Source organism: Ascaphus truei, chromosome 1 (assembly GCF_040206685.1).
Source record: "Ascaphus truei isolate aAscTru1 chromosome 1, aAscTru1.hap1, whole genome shotgun sequence".
NCBI lineage: Eukaryota > Metazoa > Chordata > Amphibia > Anura > Ascaphidae > Ascaphus > Ascaphus truei.
Genome location: NC_134483.1, coordinates 360,407,449 through 360,432,339, shown reverse-complemented (window position 1 = coordinate 360,432,339; position 24,891 = coordinate 360,407,449). Strand labels below are relative to the sequence as shown.

The 24,891-nt window shown below is 42.9% G+C and overlaps 1 protein-coding gene across 1 annotated transcript in view; it reads left to right on the top strand.

The window, feature by feature from the left end:
• GRID2 (glutamate ionotropic receptor delta type subunit 2) overlaps positions 1-24,891 on the top strand; it is a 1,372,533-nt gene that overhangs the window by 854,886 nt on the left and 492,756 nt on the right. The window contains exon 8 of the mRNA XM_075609971.1: positions 279-398. Coding sequence (XP_075466086.1) covers positions 279-398 — 120 coding nt within the window. The remainder of the gene's footprint in view (positions 1-278; positions 399-24,891) is intronic.

Here is a 24,891-nt window from a genome sequence, read left to right as displayed (position 1 = left end):
TCCTTGAAATATGTATTGTTGTATAGTGCTTCAGAAGTACAGTGTAATTGAAAATATTAATTCAACATTTCTTTTTCAATCAAGAATTTTAGTAACCTACATTGAATGAGAATCCACTAATAATGGATAGCATTGTTACAAGAAATGCACATTTTAAACGTGTGTTGCAAGTATTGTATTTCTAGTAACTGTGTATAGCTAATTTGTGTCTTTATATACACATTTGTACATGCCTTGGACTACTTTTAATTTTTTTCTTGACTTATTTTATTTATTAGGGTAGTGCGATTGGCTTGACAGGCATGTTGGATTTTGATGAAAATGGTGGAAATCCAAATGTCCACTTTGAAATTCTGGGCACAAACTACGGTGAAGAACTCGGCAGGGGTATCAGAAAGGTGAGACTCAACTCAAACATATCATATTCAATGAAGCGTTGCCTTTTTAGAATAAGAATGGTGTTTTATTTTACAAAGTAAATTCCATTATGATCAGATCATCCCTAATTATGTTTTAGCAACTTCTTTAAAATATTACGGATTTAAATCTCAATATAAAGGCAATATAGAGTAATCTATTTATCCTTGTTACATATTAAAAACAGACATGTATGATAGGGCCTAAATATCTGACAAAGAAGGTTGATTTTATGTTCTTTCTTTATCCTCCAGCATACAATATATGAGCCTATTAGAACCACTGAACACAAAAAAGTAATGGAAAACAATCTTGGAGATAAACACAATAGGCATTACATCGTTTCTAAGATAATACAAAAGTGCTGACAATAGAGACAAATTGATGCAGCAGATAAAAACGGCCATTCTGATTATCAAACTCTTACCAAAAACGCATCCACAAAAATAGCTTGTATCATGCACAGATGTTTAAAGAAAGAGAAAATGATTAAGTACTATAAGTGCTACAAATATGTTCTTTTATGAGTCTTTATAGAAATAACCTTCCCAGTATTCATTTTCTGCATAACATTTATAGAGAAATGAATGGAACAGTTGTCATAATAAAAAGTGCTGTGTTACAAGCCAATAAATATTAACCACATGGCCAAAAGATAAGTATTGCATTAATTTTTGTAGTTTGTAGTTTGTCAAAAATGTCTCCGGGTCCTGTAGAAATAATTATCTATGAGACAAACTTAATAGCCTTGTGTAAAACAGGGACCATTATACTGTACATGACATGAGTGATGACAATTACATAATAGATGTGTGCACTTAAACAGAACTTTTCTGTGTACCAGATGTAACCCTGTTTCCCCCACCCAATCTCACATAGGGTCTCCTAGGGGAAATGCTACTCTGGTTACATGGCTTTGTGTGGGGCATACCTGCTGGTAACAGGGGGCCCTGGGTCTCCCGCATGATGGTAAAGGGGAATAACAGGACAGGCTTCTGGGGTCTTGCCCAAATTCTACTCACAGGTACAGCGCCTCCATCTTGTGCAGCCCCCAGATGTATGGGGTGAAGTCTCTGCAAAAGAACTCTCGTCCCCCTCCTCCCAATATACTTCAGTCTCAGGCCAGGAGGTATAGGTAAAAAGCACAGGATACTTTATTTGAGTTCCTTGATTCAGCAGCCACAGATCACAGCAGTTCTTAGGGTATCCACCCTCAGGATGTCCCTGAACCCACTCCCAGCCAAGGGCACCGAGAGCAGTCCTTGCTCTTCCCCTATCCCCTTGTGGGATAGGAGGTATGGTTCACCCACACTCCCCAGATGGAGGGCTTCAAGCCTGCCATAGCCCTGACAGCTTGGTATGGGTAACCTGTCTCTATCAAAGGTAGAGACCAACTGGCTAAATCAGGAAGTACAATGCTTTAAGTACAGCTCCAGTAAGCACCACTCCTGTGTCTCTAATTGGACACAAGGCCTGATGACACTACCTTCACTGACTCACTTCACTGCATGTGTGGGGAAAACCCATGATTGCTCCTGGCAAACCTGTCCTTACTAGGTATTACAGCCAGGAGGAGGGCAGACCTTTAGCCCAAAACTACCCAGGGCTACACAGATATGAGTGGTCAGACTATTTTCTAGCAATGTAATTGTGGCAAGCTCCTGTGTAGGCTATAATATTGTCACATGAAGTAAATGCACAGCAATATTAATTAGGTGTAGCCATCATCTGTCCTTTCTTATTTTATTTAATTATTTTATTTGGTAAAATGTTTTACCAGGAAGTAATACATTGAGAGTTACCTCTCATTTTCAAGTATGTGCTGGGCACAGTTAAGTATGATAACAATACACAGTTACACTAAATGGGCAAGGTTATACATTATATTTAAAGACATGTCATGCACAGTTAAAGATAATATATGTTATGGGTGTATGTAGCATTTACAGACAAGATTGAAATGTGAGAAAGCTGAAGTCTTGAAAGAACTTAGACTGGTGGCGACTTTGAAAATCTTTGGTAGGTGGTTCAAGTCATGCGGTGCATGGTAAGAGAAGGAGGAGTTGTCGAACTCCTTGTTGAACCTTGGGACCGTGAACAGTCTTTCGGAGTCATATCTCAAGTGATACTGTTGTGCCGATGAGTATTCTAAAACAAATCTGGGGCAATCACCAACAAGACCCAGGTACATGCTGGGTACAAGCTGGGTACATGCTGTGTACATGCTGCAACATTTCAGTGACATTTCTGCAGACAGACTAATGGCCCATCGGATTAACAGCGTGGCTCCGTGGCAGTCCCATTCAAACTGAATGGGACTGCCATGGACCCCTGCTGTGTTAATCCGATGGGCCTTTAGTCTCTGCGGAAATGTCACTGAAATGTTGCAGCATGTACCCAGCATGTACCTGGTTCTTGTTGGTGAAAGCACCAGATTTTCCAAGGCAAGTTTAAGGCAAGTTTTAGAAAATTCGTTGGCGCACCTGTAAGTGCTGCATGTGGTAAGGGTGAGGAGTAATTTCAGATAGGTGGGTAACATGTCCATAAAGTATTTGAAGGCAAGACAGGAAAAATATACTTTGTGTCTGAACTCAAGTGATAGCCAATCTAGTTGTTGAAGCATTTTGCAGTGATGTGTGTTGTAGTTGCATTTTAGGACAAAGCGGCATGTTGAGTTGTAGAGTGTGTCTAGTTTATTCATGGGAATTTTTGGTGCTGTGTTCCCATAGTCTATAATTGACATTAGCATCTGCTGTGCATCTCCATCCGCCACCGCAACCTCCCCAGAACATGTCCATGCCTCCGCTGTAAAGCGCAATCCCGCCGGGAGGTAAGGGGACCAGGGGGACCCACACTATATGTTTATCTTCTCAAAAGCAAGGGTCACATTTAGTTCAATTCTTTGGCCAAAGTATTTTAAGCCTACAACCACGTCACGATATGGCCCCTTCTGTAAGTCCTAACACTGCTGCCCCTGCAAAAAGCTCTCATAACCTGAGATGCACAAGTGAGATGCACACATTTTTCTTCTTTCTTTAATTACATGAACCATTTTCACTTCAAACTTTATGAGGCAGATGATTCAATCGATTATTATTCGTCTTATTATTTTATTGATTTGAGAGACTAATAAAGGTAAAAAATAAGACTGTGTTTTTATTAATAACATCCATCTTTAATATCTGAAAACTATTTTTATCATTACTTTTACAAGAGACATCAATATTTATAAAATATTCAATACAATCTATTTATATATGAGTAGGTCAGTGTTCAGGCCTTTAATATGTGGCAGAGTTAATATGAAGACAAATGCTATAATGAGAATCCTCAAACTCGTTCATAATGGGCACATATCCACATGACTATATTATTCTTCTCCTTTTCCCAATTTGCATTTTAATTTACTGGCCTTATGATTTTTAGCAATCCTGCGTGTGAGCTCTATCTTTAATAGAGGCAGTAGCATGAGTTTGAATGCCCCAATATCTACTTAAACAGTTATTGTTCTGTTATGGGTTTCCTGGGATATTATAGACTTTATTGGCTTTCAGTGCAATAAAATTGTATTGATTAAATTAAGTGCTTTGTGTTATTTAATGCAAATTAGTCTGCATAGAAAAATAGACAAAGGCTGAATGTAAATATATATTATGTTTTTGTCCATATGGATATTTTGACCAGTTGTTGCAATCTAACAAAACAGAAAGGATAGACGTGATTTACTCAAACAGATAACTCTCATTCATGTATATATAGATTATGTGGCATTTTAGGAGAAATACAGTTACCCTTGCGAGAAAACAAAAATAATAAGCACCAGCTATAATTTCAGCCCTGTTAAGGATAATCTGGAGCTAGAGAAATATTACTGGTATACAGTACTTGCGCTATTTCTTCCTGACTTTAACATGTAAAGGGCCATCCAATAGGAAGCCACAACATCATCCCCCAATGACGTTGTTGCTTCCTATTGACCTCACAGGATTTGCAAGATTTAGCGGCCATTTTGATTTCCCTAAAGGTGAAGGAAAACCCACCCATAGCTAAAAATAGTGTGGTTCAGCTCTAATAAATATCAATAGTTAAAAAGGAAAGTAGGATTTAAACTCTAACTGATTGCAGATTACGAATAGCATTTCCAAAATAAGGAAAGTATATTTTTGTATTTGATTGCAAGCTTCCACTGTGGTTTTAGGGAGGCACGTGATAGAGAAATGAAAATAACTGAATTTTGTAGAGAAATGCTACCTGGCAAAAAATGTCAGCATTTGTAAATGCTGGTGAAGTGTTGCAAAAAGCATGCAGAGAGTTATACTATTGCACACTGAAATAATGATATCAACTGACAGTTACAAAACATATGTAGTCACCAACTGTATTTTCTGTTAGAGAAAGGTGTATCTTCGAGATTTGGTTTTATGTTTAGGAAGATTATTTTGAACATTATGGGGCAGATTCACAGAGCTCTGTTAAATCAAGGTAAATAATGTGATATTACCTAAATAGGTAACGGATGTTATTTTCTCTGGGTTTAACCGATATTCACTAAGCTAATTACATGCAAAAAGAACAGCTACTACAGTTCAACTCCGTTATAGCGCGGTCCTCGGGGGCCACCCGATCCGACCGCGTTTTAACTGGGGTCGCGCTAATTTTTTTTTTTTAAATGGCTGCCACGCACCCGATCAGGTGAGGAGGGGGGAAGAGGAGGAGTGAGATGCCGGCAGCCGGCAACCGGCTCTCCGCTAGTACCTGCGGCGGACAGCTAAGACTCGGGTAGCACAACTTTGTCAATGCAGGGTTACCGCTAGGACCAACTGCAACAGGTGAGTGACAAGTGAAATCCCCTGGGGGGGCGGTAGGGCACCGCTAGGACACGCGTGTGCAGCTGACGGAGTCCGGTCCAAGTCACTAGAGATTTGCAGGAGGAGGGATGGCGCGCAGGTGTGTCGCTGCTCAGCGGCGCACCGCTAGGACCTGCACATGTGTCCTCTGGGCAGGCAAGCAGATAGCTAGGACTACTTTGTGACTTCTTCAGTGCAGGCTGACCGCTAGAACACACGTGTTCCCCGCCTCGGTGGAGTTCCTCCCTGTCATGTATGTCCCGATAGCTTCAGGCTGTAACAGGCTGTCATCTTGGGTTTTCCCCACCCTCACGCAGCCTCTCTGAGTGACTGGGGTGGAGGTGAACTGGGTCTGTGTGCAGCCAACCAGGGTGCAGACTTTGTGCCCTCCCCCTCTGTACTGGAGAGGATGCATGTCAAATTACAGTCAGTCCCTCCCAGCTGGGAGTGAGACGTGTTATCAGCCCCTTAGGGGGTTGAGATGAATAGATCTACCAGATTGCAAAGGCCTCAATTTTGAGAGAAGGCCAGGCACCATCCAGAGGCCTGGGATCCTATGCTGATAAATGTATTCGCTGTAATAACACCTGAAGTGGATGCAATAAAGGATCCTGTTTTATATATCCCTGCGTAAGTTACAGTCTATTGGGTAGGGGTATGAAGTATGACTTTCAAAGTGGGGACTGTCTCCAGCACACCTGATGCCCACAGTGAATGGAGGCGTTGCACCAGACATGAGAAGAACCAAGCCTGATGACATCCAAAAGCCTGTCCTGTTTCCCCATACCAACGCAGACCCTCAGCATCTCCTGGAACCAACAGCTCCTATGCACCATGACACGGGTAGCAAGGCCAGATCTCCCAGAGGGGGAGAGAGCAGCGCAACATCGAAGCATACACAACTCGGCCACATTGCAGAATCTTTGCTGTCTTTAAAGGCAGGAAGCATAAGAATCTGTTAGCAGGTTTATTCTTACAGACAAAGCAAAGCAAATATAAAACAAAATACCTAGCCCCTATCTGAGCCCTAACTACACAGTACCCATCTTTTCCATAACTATCCCGTACTATCAGACTAAATGATCTTACTTTAGGCTCCTGAGGAAAGTCCATCTCTTGTGCTAAGCACATCCTCGTTACAGCTTGACTTCCTCCTGGGTCCCAGGTACACTCTTCTGGACAGTCCCCACCAGGGGACAGATTTCCCGGGCCCATTTCTAGAGTTACGTCTGAGCCCCTCCAGCCTCCCCATTTCACACCTCATGAGCCGCCTCTATTTCCCACCCTCTTCCCATATATTTCTCTCCCCTCTGTCTAACTCCCTCTTCCTCATTCACCCCCTCTCTCTCTCTGCCCCCCACACCTCACATATATTTCTCTTCCCTGCATCACACTTTTACTACCACTTTTCCTCACTCGTTCCCTTTCCCCTCCCCTGTCTCCTCTAACTCGCCCCCACCTTCAATCAATACCTCACTCTCACTCAATCCCCCCTGACAAAATACATTCCAAAAAGCCCTACCCCCTAAATACATAATACAAATGCACCCAATCCCCCATACCCCAATACATTATAAAAATACACCCCCACCTCCAATACATAATAAAAATGCACCCCCAAAAACATATTAAAAATACACACTCCACCATATTAAAAAATACACCCCCAATACAAATTAAAGATACACACACCCCCTCAAAACATAAAAATACACCCACCCCCAAAAATATAACAATACACCCAGCCCCCAAAACATATAAAATACACACCGCAATACATAAACACATATAAAAAATACCCCCCAATTCATATAAAAAATACCCCCAATACATATAACAAATATCCCCACACGCCCTATTCATATAAAAAATACCCCGACCCCCCTCAATACATATAAAAAATACCCCCACCATATATTAAAAAAACAGATTTACGTTGTGGATGGTTAGGCCGGGCCCAGTGGCTGCGAGGTGCCTGGCCGGCACTGCAAGTTGGGCCCAAACTCTGGCCAGGCCCGGCTGCTGGTTCTCTCACGGTTGGGCCCCAGCTCTGCCTCAGCTGCAGGCCTCTTTCTCCTGTCCCACACCGAGCTTCCAACATTGACGCATGATGGGCCTGTCATGCACAAGTGTTTGAAGCTCAGTGTGAGACAGAAGGAAGAGGCCTGCAGCAAGGGAGTGCCAGGGCCCGGCCGCAAGAGGACCAGCAGGCAGGCCTAGCCAAAGATTGGGCCCAAATTGCCGTGCTGGCTGGCCAGGCCCCCCGCCACTGGGCTCGGGACAACCCCTTGTCGTTGGCCCTGGTCCCCACAGCCTCTTGACGTATGTCTAAATAAGTTCTTGAACAGGTCGCAGTGAGAGGGATCAACTGCCTGCATTTTAAAGCCCTGCTCTGGAGCTAATTGTCCACATCCTAGCACTGCACACATCTAGGTCAGAGGTGCGCAAACCTTTTCCTTTTTCTCCTGCCCCCTCCCCCCCCCGCCTGCTCTCCCTCCCCATCCCACCCTCTTACCTTGTCTCTGTGGGGTCATGTAATGTCACGTTGCCATGGTGATTCGCCACCCAAAGTCGTCAGAGACAAGGTAAGGGAACTTACAGAGGCCTTGCGTGGTTTCCTTCAAAAAGAAACTTTCGCCCTCCCCCCCCCCCCAGTTTGTTCACTCCTGATCTAGGGTGGGGTCTGCCCCCAATATGGGCATCGATTGACACAATAAATAGACAACCTAAAAAAAACATAGCAAACAATACATTACAATAAAATCAAATATTTGCCAAAAAAGGCATTACTTTTCAATAGAATGACCATACAATGGTGTCACAAATCAAACAAAAACAGTTTTTTTTCTTATTATCACAAATTCTGATAAACATCAATATGGTCAAATGTATATTTTATAAATGTTAGTGTTACTTGATTTGATGACCTTTTACTCTAATCTGTTTTTACTGTTTAGTGCAAATGCAGTACTGGATTGTAATTTATGGAGCAGAATGTTTGAATCACTGCCGCCTTGAAATGCCATCTGCTTGTTCCTGATATATCTGCCACGGAGATGGCCTTGCACATTTTTTGCACTAACTTTTCCAGTTTTAGTATCAAGTTGGTGAGCATATCAGGCAATGTGATGGATAGCGCCTCACAGGAGAAGGCAATCTCCATGTTGCACTGTGCCATATAGGCTTCCAAAAGATTGTATTAAGCAGAGATTGATGTGCTACATAAAGATTATTCCAGCTGTTCAACTTATAAAGCATGTGCTCAAGCTAATGAAACAACAACAATAAGTGCAGCTTATCACTACAGATGCTTACTGTACTTCACCTGCCATTTTAGTTTTACCTTACAAGTTGTTTTAGGTTTTGATGTTCTACAGGTCTGAAACGTCTCTCCCCTTGTCTTGTCTGAAGCATTAAATTCTTGCTTAATATTTGCTTTATCAGAGAGTGCTGCAGACGTCTATTTTTGGTTTATCTGTTTTATAGCTGGATGGTGGTCCCGGCTGCACTGCGAGCACCCTGATTCTATACTAAGTTATTTATGTTCTAGGTTTTATTGAGTGAAACCAGAGTTATAACTGTAAAGGGTTTTTTTTTCAAGTCAGGAATAGCATGAACCTTAAATACACTGACAACCAACATGCACATTAACACAAATTATATATGTTTCATAAAAGGGAACTTTAGACGTTGATGGAAGATTAGAAATGGTCTCTGTATCAGGGCTTGATACGGAGGCCAATAGAAAGCTGCAATGTCATCAGGAGATTACACCACAGTTTTCTGTTAATGACATGTGGCCATGGCTGTAGACCTGAAGTCCTATTTGTATTTTTTGTTAAAATCAGCCCACAATAAACTGCAAATATCTTATGAACCATGGGAACACCAGACATTGGGGAAAAAACAAGGGTGCGGTTTCCAGGGAATGGCCAATACATCTCTGATTCATAAATATGCTCCCGAAAAGTATGAATAGATTGTTCTAGATATTTCCTACCACATTTACACACACAAAGCAGTACATTTTTTTAAGCCTGTGTGACATTGATGCACGTGGCATACTGCTTCTAATTGAGTGTCAAACATAAGATGCAGTTTGTTATTCCATTAAAAAGAATAATCAAGCGCAAATAAACACGTGTATTAAAAAGTGCATAATAAAGTGCAACACCCTTTCTGAATGAATGTAAAAAATAAATACTAATTCCTGGAAGTAGTGCTGCTCCTCGAAAGGACTCAAACCAAGTCCAAAACATATATGTGAAGCAGGATCCAGAGCGCAAATTCGTCCAGGATATGTGAAAAATAAACAAAACACAATATAGTATAATACACTATAAACAGGTGTCGTGAATAATATATATTTAGAATATCCCACTCACATTTTAGTGAGTAATTCAAGTGGTGTGGTGTTTAGGAGTCACCAACTCGTATATCCTCTTAGGCCGCGTATATAGTGGCCGCAAACAAATATGTGTACATTGATGAGGCACCCATAGTGCACGTGTTAAGGCACGACGGCGCACCTATGTTTTGCAAGACAAACACTTTTGTGTTTGTCGCGCGACGGCCGGGTCACGTGCGTGGTTCAGCCAATGGGTGCGAACTGCTCACGTGACATCACGACCACGCCTCAGCCACGCCTGCACCACACATCCCTGTCGCCTCAGACCTCAGTTAAGGTTTCGCGCGAGCGACAGGCGGGTGTGATGTCACGCGCTCCATTGCACACAACCCAGCCACTATAAATGTGGCCTTAGGCACCCACGTCAGGTATCCCTCAGACCCCGAAAGGGGGGGGGGTAGGGGAGGGAGCGAAGGGGATTCCAATATAGAATAAAAAACAACAATATAGAGCAGATTGCTTTTATCAATAAAAAGTTAAAATATAGATTACACACTCACAATGATAAGTGGTTTTCAAGCAGTTAGACTACCAGGGACAGAGGAATAGGCTGGCAGCTTCCCTCTCTCAGAGGTGTCCCCACATCGCAGGTGCACTCCGCAGGTGATGCCACCACCAAAAAGGTATAGGGTTTCCAGCTGCAAACTAAGGTCTGGTGGTTAAAATAGCCACAGCTTTGATTAAAATACCAACATAAAGTTAACTACTAATATCCTTGCCAGACTACTCCACCAACCAATAACGCTACTGGAACCCCAAGCCAGGAACCGTGCAGCTCTCATCAGCTGCAAGGATGAGCCCCAGGGGCCCACCACCCAGTGAGCCCTGCTCACTCACCAATACATGTCATAACTAGGCATCACTGTACCCACAGAGTCCTGACCGGCAAGGTTACCACACAATTACCCAAAAACAGCTGCTGTGAAAAAAGCAATACTGTACACCACTCCACTCACACCTCACCACTTTTTTTTTTCATTTTTAATATAATCTATACACTTCTAATCTACCTACCTGTATCATTTTCTCTTTTTTTTTAAATACAAACCAAACACATAACAAATACATTGAAAACAAAACAAAAGGGGAGGGGTGGGCAGCAAACTCAAGCACAGGAGAGGCATTGACTGCCTGCTCCCACCCCTGCCTAGCTTTAAGTAACTTCCCCCATACAGCCTCACCACACCCCCCACAATTCACCCCCAGTACCTCCCTCCAGCAAATGTAACCCTCTGACCGCCAAGCAACATAAAGGTTGGAAAAAGAGGGGGATCCTTGGCCTTGGTCATGCCGCGTCTCACTCATAGTTCAGCGCTACCTGTTAACTTGAATCTTAGCAGTGGTTTGACTTTCCTAAATACTCCCTTTTATTTAATGTCACTGAAACTTTCATTTCCTACCCCCGCCCCTTCATTCTCTTGTCTGGTCCTCTGAGCCAGGGGTAGAAGAAAAACTCATTAAACATATATTCTTCTTTTCATGCTAGAAACTAACTGAGTATTGCTTGACCCGCGGAATGGAATAGAGCTCTCGAAAGCTTGTCCTAAAATATAAATGGTTAGTCCAAGTAAGAATAGGTATCACCTAATATTGAAATATCGCAACAGGACTAACATGGCTATTTATACTTAATTCATTTTAGCAAACCCCCCCAAAATGACAGCACTGCTTAGTAGAAATGGCCCAAAACAGGCTCCCTCTATTTTGAAAGATAATGATAAATATTAGGATATTTGTTATATACCTGTAACGTGGCTTGATACATGATAAAGTACATTACAGGCATTAGTGCCCCAGATATGCAGTGAGGAAATAAATACTAAGGAAATCCCTGTCTAGAAAACAATGGTTGTGTTTTTACTGCAGTGGCCCGCATGTACTGTAAGTGTTCAAAGTAGAAGTGAATTAAACATTGTAGGTGAGCTATTTCCATATTCCATCATGACTCCTCATTTGTCTTTTATGTGTGCACTCTTCTCTCCTTGGCTCTTCATTGATAGTTGGTCTTTCTTGCCTCCAACATCTGCGCCTCTTTTTTCTTTGGATACATTGTTGCTACATTTGCTGTATACTGTGGCTACTTATTGGGTCTTTGCAAAACCTTTTGACTAGTAGGTATACCCTTTGCAGGATGGTTCACAACAGTAAATACTATTTTGCGATTAGCATGTGATATGTATCCAATTTTATACCCATTTTAAAAGGGGTATACATTTGGATTTAGAATAGGTATATCCTATGTCCCTAATGATTATCTAAAACAAGCATGTCAAACTCAAAGGCTAACACGGGCCAAATAAACAAGGTTTAAGTTTAGGTGGGCCGCAAAAAAACAAAAACTTACATTTTCATAGAAACGTAGGTTTATTTAGAAAAGTACAGTATAAAAACAAAACGATAAAATTAATATTTTCTTCCTGACACTTGACATCTCTGACTCTCTCTCTCTGACTGACTGACTCTCTATCTCTCTCTCTCTCTCTCTCTCTTTGACTGACTCTCTCTCTGACTGACTCTCTCTCTCTCTGACTCTCTCTTTGACTGACTCTCTCTCTGACTGACTCTCTCTCTGACTCTCTCTCTCCCTGACACTCTCTCTCTCCCTGACACTCTCTCTCCCTGACACTCTCTCTCCCTGACACTCTCTCTCCCTGACACTCCCTCTCCCTGACACTCTCCCTCTCCCTGACACTCTCCCTCTCCCTGACACTCTCCCTCTCCCTGACACTCTCCCTCTCCCTGATACTCTCCCTCTCCCTGACACTCTCTCTCTCTCCCTGACACTCTCTCCCTCTCTCTCAGACACACTCTCTCTCTCTCTCTCTCTCTCTGACACACTCTCTCTCTCTCACTCTCTCTGACACACTCTCTCAATCTGACACACTCTCTCTCTGACACACTCTCTCTCTCTCTGACACACTCTCTCTCTCTGACACACTCTCTCTCTGACACACTCTCTCTCTCTCACTCTCTCTGACACACTCTCTCAATCTGACACTCTCTCTCTCTCTCTGACACACTTTCTCTCTCTGACACACTCTCTCTCTCTGACACACTCTCTCTCTGACACACTCTCTCTCTCTGACACACTCTCTCTCTCACTCACTCTCTCTGACACACTCTCTCTCTCTCTCTGACACAGTCTCTCTCTCTCTGACACACTCTCTCTCTCTCTGACACACTCTCTCTCTCTGACACACTCTCTCTCTCTCAGACACTCTCTCTCTCTGACACACTCTCTCTATGACACACTCTCTCTCTGACACACACTCTCTCTCTCAGACACACTCTCTCTCTCAGACACACTCTCTCTCTCTGACACACTCTCTCTCTCTCAGACACTTTCTCTCTCTGACACACTCTCTCTGACACTCTCTCTCTCTCTCTGACACACTCTCTCTCTCTCAGACACACTCTCTCTCTGACACACACTCTCTCTCTGACACACACTCTCTCTCAGACACACACTCTCTCTCAGACACACACTCTCTCTCAGACACACACTCTCTCTCAGACACACACTCTCTCTCAGACACACACTCTCTCTCAGACACACACTCACTCTCAGACACACACTCTCTCTCAGACACACACTCACTCTCAGACACACACTCTCTCTCAGACACACACTCTCTCTCAGACACACACTCTCTCTCAGACACACATTCACTCTCAGACACACACTCTCTCTCTCAGACACACACTCTCTCTCAGACACACTCTCTCTCTCATACACACACTCTCTCTCAGATAAACACTCTCTCTCAGACACACACTCTCTCTCTCTCTCTCAGACATACACTCTCTCTCAGACACACACTCTCTCTCTCTCAGACACTCACTCTCTCTCAGACACTCTCACTCTCTCTCTCTCTCTCTCTCTCTCTCTCTCTCTCTCTCTCTCTCTCTCTCTCTCTCTCAGACACTCACTCTCTCTCTCTCTCTCTCTCAGACACTCACTCTCTCTCTCTGACACTCACTCTCTCTCTCAGACACTCTCTCTCTCAGACACTCTCTCTCTCAGACACTCTCTCTCTCAGACACTCTCTCTCAGACACTCTCTCTCTCTCTCTCTCTCTCTGACACTCTCTCTCTCAGACACTCTCTCTCTCTCTCAGACACTCTCACTCTCTCTCTCTCTCTCTCTCAGACACTCACTCTCTCTCTCTCAGACACTCACTCTCTCTCTCTGACACTCACTCTCTCTCTCAGACACTCTCTCTCTCAGCCACACTCTCTCTCTCTCAGACACTCTCTCTCTCTCAGACACTCTCTCTCTCAGACACTCTCTCTCAGACACTCTCACTCTCTGACACTCTCACTCTCTGACACTCTCACTCTCTGACACTCTAACTCTCTGACATTCTCATTCTCTCAGACACTCTCACTCTCTCAGACACTCACTCTCTCAGACACTCACTGTCTCAGACACTCTCACTCTCTCAGACACTCTCACTCTCTCAGACACTCACTCTCCCAGACACTCTCACTCTCTCAGACACTCTCACTCTCTTAGACACTCTCACTCTCTCAGACACTCACTCTCCCAGACACTCTCACTCTCTCAGACACTCTCACTCTCTCAGACACTCACTCTCCCAGACACTCTCACTCTCTCAGACACTCTCACTCTCTCAGACACTCTCACTCTCTCAGACACTCACTCTCCCAGACACTCTCACTCTCTCAGACACTCTCACTCTCTCAGACACTCACTCTCCCAGACACTCTCACTCTCTCAGACACTCTCACTCTCCCAGACACTCTCACTCTCTCTGACACACACACACACTCAGACACACACACACTCAGACACACACACACTCAGACACACACAGACACACACAGACACACACACACACACACACACACACACACACACACACACACACACACACACACACGCTCAGACACACACACGCTCAGACACACACACACACACACACTCAGACACACACACACACACACACTCAGACACACACACACACACACACACACACACACACACACACACACACACACACACACAGACACACACACACACACACACACACACACACACACAGATCTCCTTCTGCACGTGCAGCTCACACAGAGATTTGACAGGGGGGAGGGGGGCTGCTGTGAAGACATACCCCTGTCCGTGGGATCTCCACTGAACTCTCTGCACCTCATGGAGGGGGGCGGCCATGCAGGGGAGTGGTGCTGTGATCGCAACTATGCTGTTATGCTAAGACCCGGCCGGCATCTGCAGCATATCTCTCTGCACGAAGGGGAGGAGGGGGGCCCTTGATCGCAGACACACACACACAAACACACAAACACACAAACACACAAACACACACGCACACGAAATCGGAACGGGGGAGGAAATCGGAGCAGGAGAGCAAGGGGGAAGCAAGGCAGGCATGGAGCAGTAGTCACCTGACTTGCTCCATGCAGCAGGAAGAGGCGGGCAGCAGGAAGAGGCGGGCCTCACTATGCAAGCTCGGATAGAGCTGGCTGCGGGCCCAAAAAAAATTCTGGCAGCGTGCCAATCTGGAGAGGGGGGAGGTTTGTTTTATTTGCCTTTGCAGAAAGCGCGCGCAGCGCGAGTTAAATATTGGCGAGCTGGGCCGCAAATATGTTCATTGTGGGCCGCATGCGGCCCACGGGCCGCAAGTTTGACATGCTTGATCTAAAAGGACATTAACCCCTTCGGTGTATAATGCTTAGTTGTTTGGCTTAGGAGGAGCCAGATAATGTTTGTATAGCCATACCTACCACCAGTGTTTTAACTACATTTATTTTATACCATGAATGTATCATTATTTGATTAAAACTTTATTATTTTTCATTTTGTGCATATGAATGGGAAATCTGTTTATACATTTTCCTACCCATCTGTGCCCCCCAAGAGTGCTTTACCAGGGATGCTTTCCCGGGTGTTACTTTGTAATATCCGGACCTTGAATATATGTATACCTACTTCTCTATGCACCATGGAGTTTTACTTACAGTATAAGACTACTTTTTCCATAATTAAGGTGAGCGACAGTCTAAATTGTGTACATAGTACCTCTTTTTTCTCTTCCAATTTCTTATTTGTTCTACTTTGTCAGCAGACAAGGCCACCTTTTACTGGATACTAGCTGAGTTAAATGATACGTTCTCAGTGTGTAAACCATCTTATCTGCATCAGAAGCAGTATCTCTAGGCAGTACTTTATCAGAAAACACAGCAGGCCTGGGATGAAGCATGTTAGATCAATAATGTAGTGATTCTCTGAAGGAGCTAAGGTGGTCAAGCCATTTTATTAATTGATAGCACACATTTCTACAGTAATGCAGTCCCTTTAATGGAAATAATGTTTTCTGAAACCTGAAAAACATTATACAGAATGGTATACATATAAATACAAAACCACTTTTTACACTTCAAACCTATGCACAAATTATAATCAGTTATAATGTAATTTAGTACACAACATCAACTTAATATGTCATATTATAATGCAAAAGGACTGCATTGCAGAAAGCTCATGAGGGACCAGCAGCCTGTTGAGTTATCCTTGCCTTTAACCCTTTAAGTTCAAGATGGGTTGCGACACCAGAGTGCCCCAGCCCCTCCCGGCACTTCGCCATCAGCTCGGGATCACAGGGGGATTGATGAGGCAAACGGAAGAGTCCTTCTCTTTTGTTCCTCAGCCGGCCAGATCGCATACAGCCCTCCATAGGAGCGCAGAATGTGATCTCCCAAAGAAAATGAGCAAATAGCTTCTGACATGGCTACTACACTGGCGACACACTTTATTCGAGCTCGGCTAGTCCCACGAATTCGGGTATACCCGGGTGTATTGAGGTTTGTGACTGTTTTCTGCCCGAGTGCATTGAGGTATTTTTCAGTCAGGGATTGAAGCATTTTATTCCCGCTGGCTGCAATACTGCACAGTATATATATATATACTGCATTACAATTCATGAATTTATGCCATCTGGTAGACACGCTAAGCATTGCAGCCTATTAAATCCTAATCATTATCATTTAACAGATCAGCCGCCCGTCAGCCAGGCATGAACCCAGGCTGGGAAGGCAAACGCAACGGGGCTTGTCAGAGGTGAGGAGCGGTGCATTCCAGGTATCTGCCAGGTACATACTGGGCATTTGCTCGAATAAAGTGTGTCGGTGCAGTACATCAAGTGCACCCAAGAGATTAAAGCAGTGATTTTGCAACCTGTGTTTCATGGAAACCCAAAGTAAGGAGGATCTTGTAGTTTTCTAGACTCCATATAAATATAAGTTTTTTATATTTCTAAACTTCTTCCTATACGTCTACATGATTTAACTAAAGTGAAATAATTTGAAGGCACATATGATTGACTAGGCTTGGGTTCTCTGGTGTCACAATACATTTTACATGGTTCCCCAATTATTAAATGTTGAAAACCGCTGCCTTAAAATAAACAATCCAAAATTATGTTGAGTGTTCCCGTGGGCCAGTTGATTACACTTGAGTACACAGCTAGCATGCTGTGGGTATCACACATTTTTCTTCGATATCATGTCTGCTTATCATATTTATATGACATCAAGAAACACTAATATCCATTCCAAACTCTAAATTGGCTTTCTAGGAAGGATTTGCTATTTTACTACACTGCAATTTCCCCAGTCGATTCAATAATCAATTAAAGCAATATGATGTTGTGTTTAAATGTGTTTCTCTGAACTCTTCTATTATGCATGAAAGTTAAATATGATTAAATCTACAGTAAGGTGGCATGGACATATTGTGTAAAATAATATCGTTTTTCTGATCCAGACAGGCACATATTTAAGTTTATATCTTTGCTTTTCACCATGTTTAATAAAATATACCATAACTTACTCCTTCTGCTTAGAATTTGGCCCACAAGCTAAAATTTTACAGAAGAGTAAATATATATAATTTACTGTACTCTTCTATGTGCCGATTTCAAATGGGTTTGTGAATTATGTAGATTTTCTTGAAATTGAATGTTGGAGCTGGAAGCTTTAGAGCCCTACTAAATTCTGTTCTAGTTTGTGAATCCGATCTTCAAGCCCGTAACACAATGGTTTACTGTACTTAGGCCATGAGTACTTGTTTCATGAAACGATAGCAATTATTCTAAATATCTTCCTGAATTTCACAGCCTACTTAACAAAGAAAATCAGTTTGAAATCCATAATTATAAAATTGATTCTTCTTTCCTGTTGCTGAGTGATGATCTAAGAACACACATTTCTTTGGGATGAATATCAGGCTTTGACTTTTGGAAAGTCAAAAATGGTTTGGTTACCCTTCATTTTTCAATCGGCATCTTCAGTCTTTCTCTACTGATTTGCATTAGAGATTCATTGTGCTTCATTGGAGGTGCCCAGCATGACTTGAGAACATATCACAGCTTCAAATCAATCATATTCATGGCCAGCAATGGTACGTAACTTTAATAAATACACACATTAACATGCCAATAGGAAATCATATTTTTGAATGAGGAATGGTGTCCGTGGAAAGCTCTTGAATTGTGTCATAGTTTTTTAGTACTGAAAAGGAGGGGTGTAGCCAGGACTTTGTCTGATGTGGTGCATTTTGGGTCGGCGGTGCAGCACTAATTGCATGCTGTGCAAAGTGCAGAACACTGCTGGAAAGGTGACCTGGCATTGCACCAATATAGTCTGATTATACTATGTGTTAGTGTATAATGTAACCACAATATACACTGACAGAATAATAGAGATCATGGCACTCCCACACAGAGTGACTTTTTAAAACAGATTATCTTCATTATTAAATATACCCATTAGAAAATCAGCATAGATTTTGAAACATTAGCAATAATAATACATAAAAAGGACTAGCTCCTCTTGCCAACACCACCATTCTGATGGTCTCAAAAGTGGAGTAACTACCACTGCCATTTAACCCTATGATGTTGGCTAAACTAAAGAATGTGATAACTACCCGGCCCACCTGCGAGAACACTCTTGGCATACCAATGAGTAAGGCCGAGCTCACGGTGCCTGCTACGAGACATAAGCGCTTACGTGCACGTTCGGCACCCTTTGATGTTAATGTATGAACGTTTTCAAACTATGAACTACTCCTGGCGGCAAAGTACAGCATTGACGCTGCAACATTTTTCCACCACAACCTAAATTGAAATTTCGGGCTTCAGTCGCATCACGTGAGATGGTTCAGCCAATGAGGACGAACCAGCTCCCCAATCGGCCACAACCCAGCTCCTGCAGCTAGTGCAGGCATTGCTGGAGCTGCAGGAGTGCACTTGGGGGCGTGCACTGATGCGCGCGGCTGAAGCAGGCATCGTGAGCTTGGCCTAAGGGACATCGTAAGCCTTACATAGTTACATAGTTAAATAGTAGATGAGGTTGAAAAAAGACGTACGTCCATCAAGTTCAACCTATGCTAAATTTAGACAACAGATACTTTATCCTATATCTATAATTACGTATTGATCCAGAGTAAGGCAAACAAAAAACCCCATTAAGGGGGAAATAAATTCTTTCCTGACTCCAAGAATTGGCAATCAGATTAATCCCTGGATCAACATACTTCCCATGTATACTTATTTGGTATATCCCTGTATACCTTTCCTTTCTAAAAAGATACCCAACCTTTTTTTGAACAAATCTATTGTATCTGCCATCACAGTCTCCATGGGTAATGAATTCCACATTTTAACTGCCCTTACTTTAAAGAACCCTTTCCTTTGTTGCTGGTGAAATCTCCTTTCCTCCAACCTTAAGTTTGGCCAGAGTCCTTTGTACTGCCTGTGGGATGAATAGTTCTTTTGAAAGCTCCTTGTATTGTCCCTGAATATATTTGTATATAGTTATCATATCCCCTCTTAGACGCCTCTTTTCTAATGTAAATAAATTTAATTTAGCTAGCCTCTCCTCATAAGTTAGACTGTTCATCACCTTTATTAATTTGGTGGCTCTTCTTTGCACTCTCTCTAGTTCCATAATGTCTTTTCTAAGGAGTGGTGCCCAAAATTGTACTCCATATTCAAGGTGGCGTCTTACTAATGCTTTGTAAAGGGGCATAATTATGTTTACTTCCCTTCCATCCATTGTCAGTTTAATGCAAGATAAGATCTTGTTTACCTTTGTACAGCCGCGGCCCCTTTTATTCTCCAACATCTCCGTAATATCAAGATGTTTAGGCAGGCTTGTGGAAAAAATAAAAATAAAAAATGAGGAGAGAAAAAAAAAATTGGGGTCACTCACTCTTGAACTTCGCAAGCAAGCAGTGGCGAAGTTACAGACGCATGCACAGTAATCATCAGCTGTGTACTATACACTGGCGACACGTTTTATTCTTATTGGGCTAGTTCCGCAAACCGGGAGATTTCCCGGCTTGCTAGCCAAATCCCCTCTGCGTGCCGCGCGTCACTCTTCATCGGGTGCCTGCGCCCAATGCGCGCGTGCCCCCAGGGCTCCCCGAGGGAGCCCTGGTGTTCCGCGATGTGGGGGACGGCGGTGGGGGGTTCCATGGGACCCGGCGGACCCAGAGAGGGGAGGGGGAAGCCCCGATCGGAGGACCGCTCCTCCGAGGCTTCGGCGCGCGCATGGGACACCCCGGCGCGCGCCCGGTTACTGTCGCGGCCGAGACCGGGCAAATGTAAGAATAAACTCGGCCGCGACAGTAGCTCCCATCCCAAAGAGGATTACACGCGGGCGCAGAGAGGTGATGCTCAGCTCGGACGATTAAAAACACAATGACAAGCTTTAGAAACTGAATAGTTCTGGAGAGGTGTCTGTCGATAAGAGGTTCAAATCCTTGAGCGAGCCTTGTGTGTGTGCGTGGGGAAGGGGGGTACAGGGTACAGCTGCATGAAGGATTAGCTGTACTGCAGTTCAAAGAAATGGCATATTTTCAAAAGGCAGATCATCCTAATAATTTGATCCCTACACCCCAAATACATAAAAAGCACACAAATCAACCATGTGCAGTCAAACGCACAGTGTCGCAGTCAAAACCTACAGCACAGATTGAATATCGTAATATCAAGATGGTTTAGGCAGGCTTGTAGAGAAAATAAAAATAAAAAATGAGAAGGAAAAAAAATATTTTTTTTTTGGTCACTCACTCTTGAACTTTGCAAGCAAGCAGTGGCGAAGTTACAGACGCATGTGCAGTAATCATCAGCTATGTACTGTAGCTCCCATCCCAAAGAGGATTACACGCAGGTGCAGAGAGGTGATGCTCGGCTAGGGACGGATGATTAAAAACACAATGACAAGCTTTAGAAACGGAATGGTTCTGGAGAGGTGTCTGTCGATAAGAGGTTCAAATCCTTGAGCGAGCCTTGTGTGTGTGCTTGGGTGAAAGGGTACAGGGTACAGCTGCATGAAGGATTAGCTGTACTGCAGTTCAAAGAAATGGCATATTTTCAAAAGGCAGGTCATCTTAATAATTTGATCCCTACACCCCCAAATACATAAAAAGCACACAAATCAACCATGTGCAGTCAAACGCACAGTGTCGCAGTCAAAAGCTACAGCACATATTGAATATCGTAATATCAAGATGGTTTAGGCAGGCGTGTGGAGAAAATAAAAATAAAAAATGAGGAGAATTTATTTTTTTTGGGTCACTCACTCTTGAACTTCGCAAGCAAGCAGTGACGAAGTTACAGACGCATGCGCAGTAATCATCAGCTATCCAGCAGGAATGTGATTGAAACCAGAAAGACACACATGCAAAGGAATGGTGTGGTGTACTGTACTGTAGATAAGATAAGACGTTGAGATACTGCAGTGCAGTAAATTATCCTGTGTGTGTGCGGGGGCGAGCGAGGGGAGAGCGCTGTATATGCCGAAATGTGATACTGTTACAGTACACGCCTATGCGTTTCAACAATTTTCAAATGAGACATACAGCACTGCACATGCATGCATAAATATGCAAATTTACAATTACTGCGCGCGCACACGCAGACTGTGTACTGACGTAGGTTGAACTGCTAAAGTATTAGACTTTGAAGACAACAGCTCGCGAACGCCCCCCTGAGTTCTTAGACGGTATTGCAGTATTGCAGACAGCGCTTATAAAATGCTAATATTACAAGGGTGCGGACGGCATTCTTTAGTAATATTACAAGCGCTAACACACCGCAATATACTCCGGAAAAAAAAAAACATACTGCATCTGCCCGTGGTTATCAGAGTTGCGCTGCTACGGCTGCACTAGGATAATGGTGGCCACCACTGTAGCTATTGCATGACTTTGGGCACTATTGCCAAGTCTGCTGTCTACAAGCACTCCTAAATCCTTCTCCATCAAGGATTCCCCCAATTTATCCCCATTTAATTTGTAAGTTGCCTGTTTATTCTTGCATCCAAAATGCATAACCTTATATTTATCTGTATTAAACCTCATCTGCCATTTACCTGTCCACGTTTCCAGTCTCTCCAAGTCCTTCTGGAGAGAAATTACACCCTGCTCTGATTCTACTACCTTACACAATTTAGTATCATCAGTAAAGATGGAGACTTTGCTCTCGATGCCAACCTCAAGGTCATTAATAAACAAGTTAAAAAGCAGGGGTCCCAGTACCAATCCCTGAGGTACTCCACTCACGACTTTAGCCAACCTGAAAAAGTTCCATTTATGACAACCCTCTGTTGTCTGTCCTTTAACCAGTTTTCAATCCAGGTGCATATATTATTACTTAGTCCAATTTTCTTTATTTTGTACACCAACCTCTTATGGGAAACTGTATCAAAACACTTTGCAAAATCTAAGTAGACCACATCAACTGCATTACCCTGGTTTAAATTCCTACTTACCTCATCAAAGAAACAAATAAGTTTAGTTTGGCATGATCTTTCCTTCATAAATCCATGCTGACTATTACTGATAATTTTGTTTTCCATTAGGTATTCCTGAATATTATCCCGTAATAAACCATCAAGTAGCTTCCCCACTGTTAAAGTCAGGCTTACAGGTCTATAATTCCCCGGTTGTGATCTAGCTTTGCTCATGATGTTGACAACCACAAAACCCGGAAGTGCAGGCATATTCCTTTATTATATCCCACTGATTAGCAACCCAACACCACATTCATGAACATGATAAATCACTGCAGGATTTAAAACCATGTACAAGTGTAGTAAACAGTACATCAATAATAAGTACCAATATCAAGAGTCCTCAGTATCCATATAATAAAAACTATGACTAAACCAGCTAGGCAGTATTAGAATGCCACTTGCTTCACATGGTGAATAAACAGTGTACAGAAAACAGCAGTATTCACCTCTTAGACAAAAAGGAAAATAATATAAGCCCTCTGGGTCTTGTTGATCCAGAGTGGTATTGACAAAACGAATATATGTCAGATTCTAATAGTGAAGGACCCTCATTCAAAAAGACATCGAAGACAAAGGATACATATCCCTCTAGCTGATGGAAATATGATTGTCACATCAGGGGGTGCCTCACAACCAGACGTCCCTGATCTCTGCCCATATCGCTGTGGTGTCCACTGCAACCAGAGTCCTTGAAGGTAGGCTCATCCCTATACTAGCTCATAGGGATCCCCAAGACACAAGTAACAACTAGCCAGATTTGGGAGCTAATAAACTTTGGGTTTATTAAAGTAGGTGTCACGGTAGATCAGAACTTTTAACACAAAAATACTTGGATCCTTTGATTGAGCAAAGCAAGAGATAAAATAAATTGATTTATTTACAGAATGAACTTCCCAGCTTGGTTTACAATTACAATGAAAATACACTTACTTTGGGACTGGGATACAAAACTAATCTTTCCTAGTTGCAAAATAAACAGCAAAATAATCCAGTCAGCTTTTCCTTCAAGTAGCCTCTTCCTTCTGGAGTCTTGTAACTGGACACTTAGCCCCTGAGACACTAAATAACATACTCAGAGCTTGGAATTCTTGGACCACACATTGAATCTTAGGTGAATCTGTTACAGCATGATGACTCTCTTCCTGATGGGTTGCACAGGTTCTTATAGGGTTAACATTCCTATACATATCTAGTGCAGCCTATCTCTCCATGGGACTATTTCCATCCCCCTATCACAGAGTTGCTAATACTTTGCAAACCTGGCAGAGGGGGCTTCTCATTCTGCTCTGGGCACGTGCAAGCTTTGCCCCTTTACGCTTAGCATATGAGACCCTGCCCCTCTTACCTGGTGCTGCTCAATCTGGGCAGGGTGACATCTTTTAAGTAGGAAAGGGGGTCATCCCTGCTCAACCTTAATATTCATCAGTATATAGTAGAAATGGCGGTGCAGGGGGAAGAACCAATTGTATTTGCAAAAAAGTGATCAGAGGATGATCACCAAAAAGATTCCCGTTATATTGCACTCAGCCTAATGTTTATTTTCTTATAGCTAAACAGTAGGTGTCCCACGATTGCATATATAATGCAAACACCAAGGAGATAAGTACAAGGAAAAATGAAAAATAATAAAATTGATGATGTTCAAATTGACGATGAAACATACTTGGTCGGCCTAGATGTGGTGAATCTCTACACGAGTATACCACATAAAACAGGCCTTGAAGCAATAGGGTTCTTTCTAAAATCTAGGAACACAGAAATCCAATTACACAATGACTTCATCATTAAATTACTGGATTTCACACTTAGCAGTAATTTCTTTATATTCAACGGAAAATACTATCATCAAATCCAGGGCACCGCAATAGGGACAACGTGTGCTCCCACCTATGCCAATTTATATCTAGGCTGGTGGGAGGAAACCGTTGTCTTCAGCGAGGCCCTGGAGGTATATGCGGACCACATTATTTTATGGGTCCGCTATATCGATGATATTATGTTATTGTGGAGGGGAACATCAGAGCTACTATATGAATTTGTGGGAAAACTGAATGATAACACGTGCAATTTGAAATTAACTATACAAATGGACAGAAATAGGATTGATTTCTTGGACATTACTATTAAAAGAAGTAATGACGGATATCTAGAAACAACCATATTTCGTAAACCAACTGCCACAAACAGTCTATTAAAAGCTGATAGCCACCACCCCGATCACCTAATACATAACATCCCAATTGGCCAATTCCTCCGACTTCGACGCAACTGCTCAACGCAGTCTGATTTTGAGTCAAAAGCAGAGGAAATGAGCCAATGCTTCTATGAAAGGGGCTATGGTAAATGGGTGGTAAAGAGGGCATATCGAAGCGCACTACA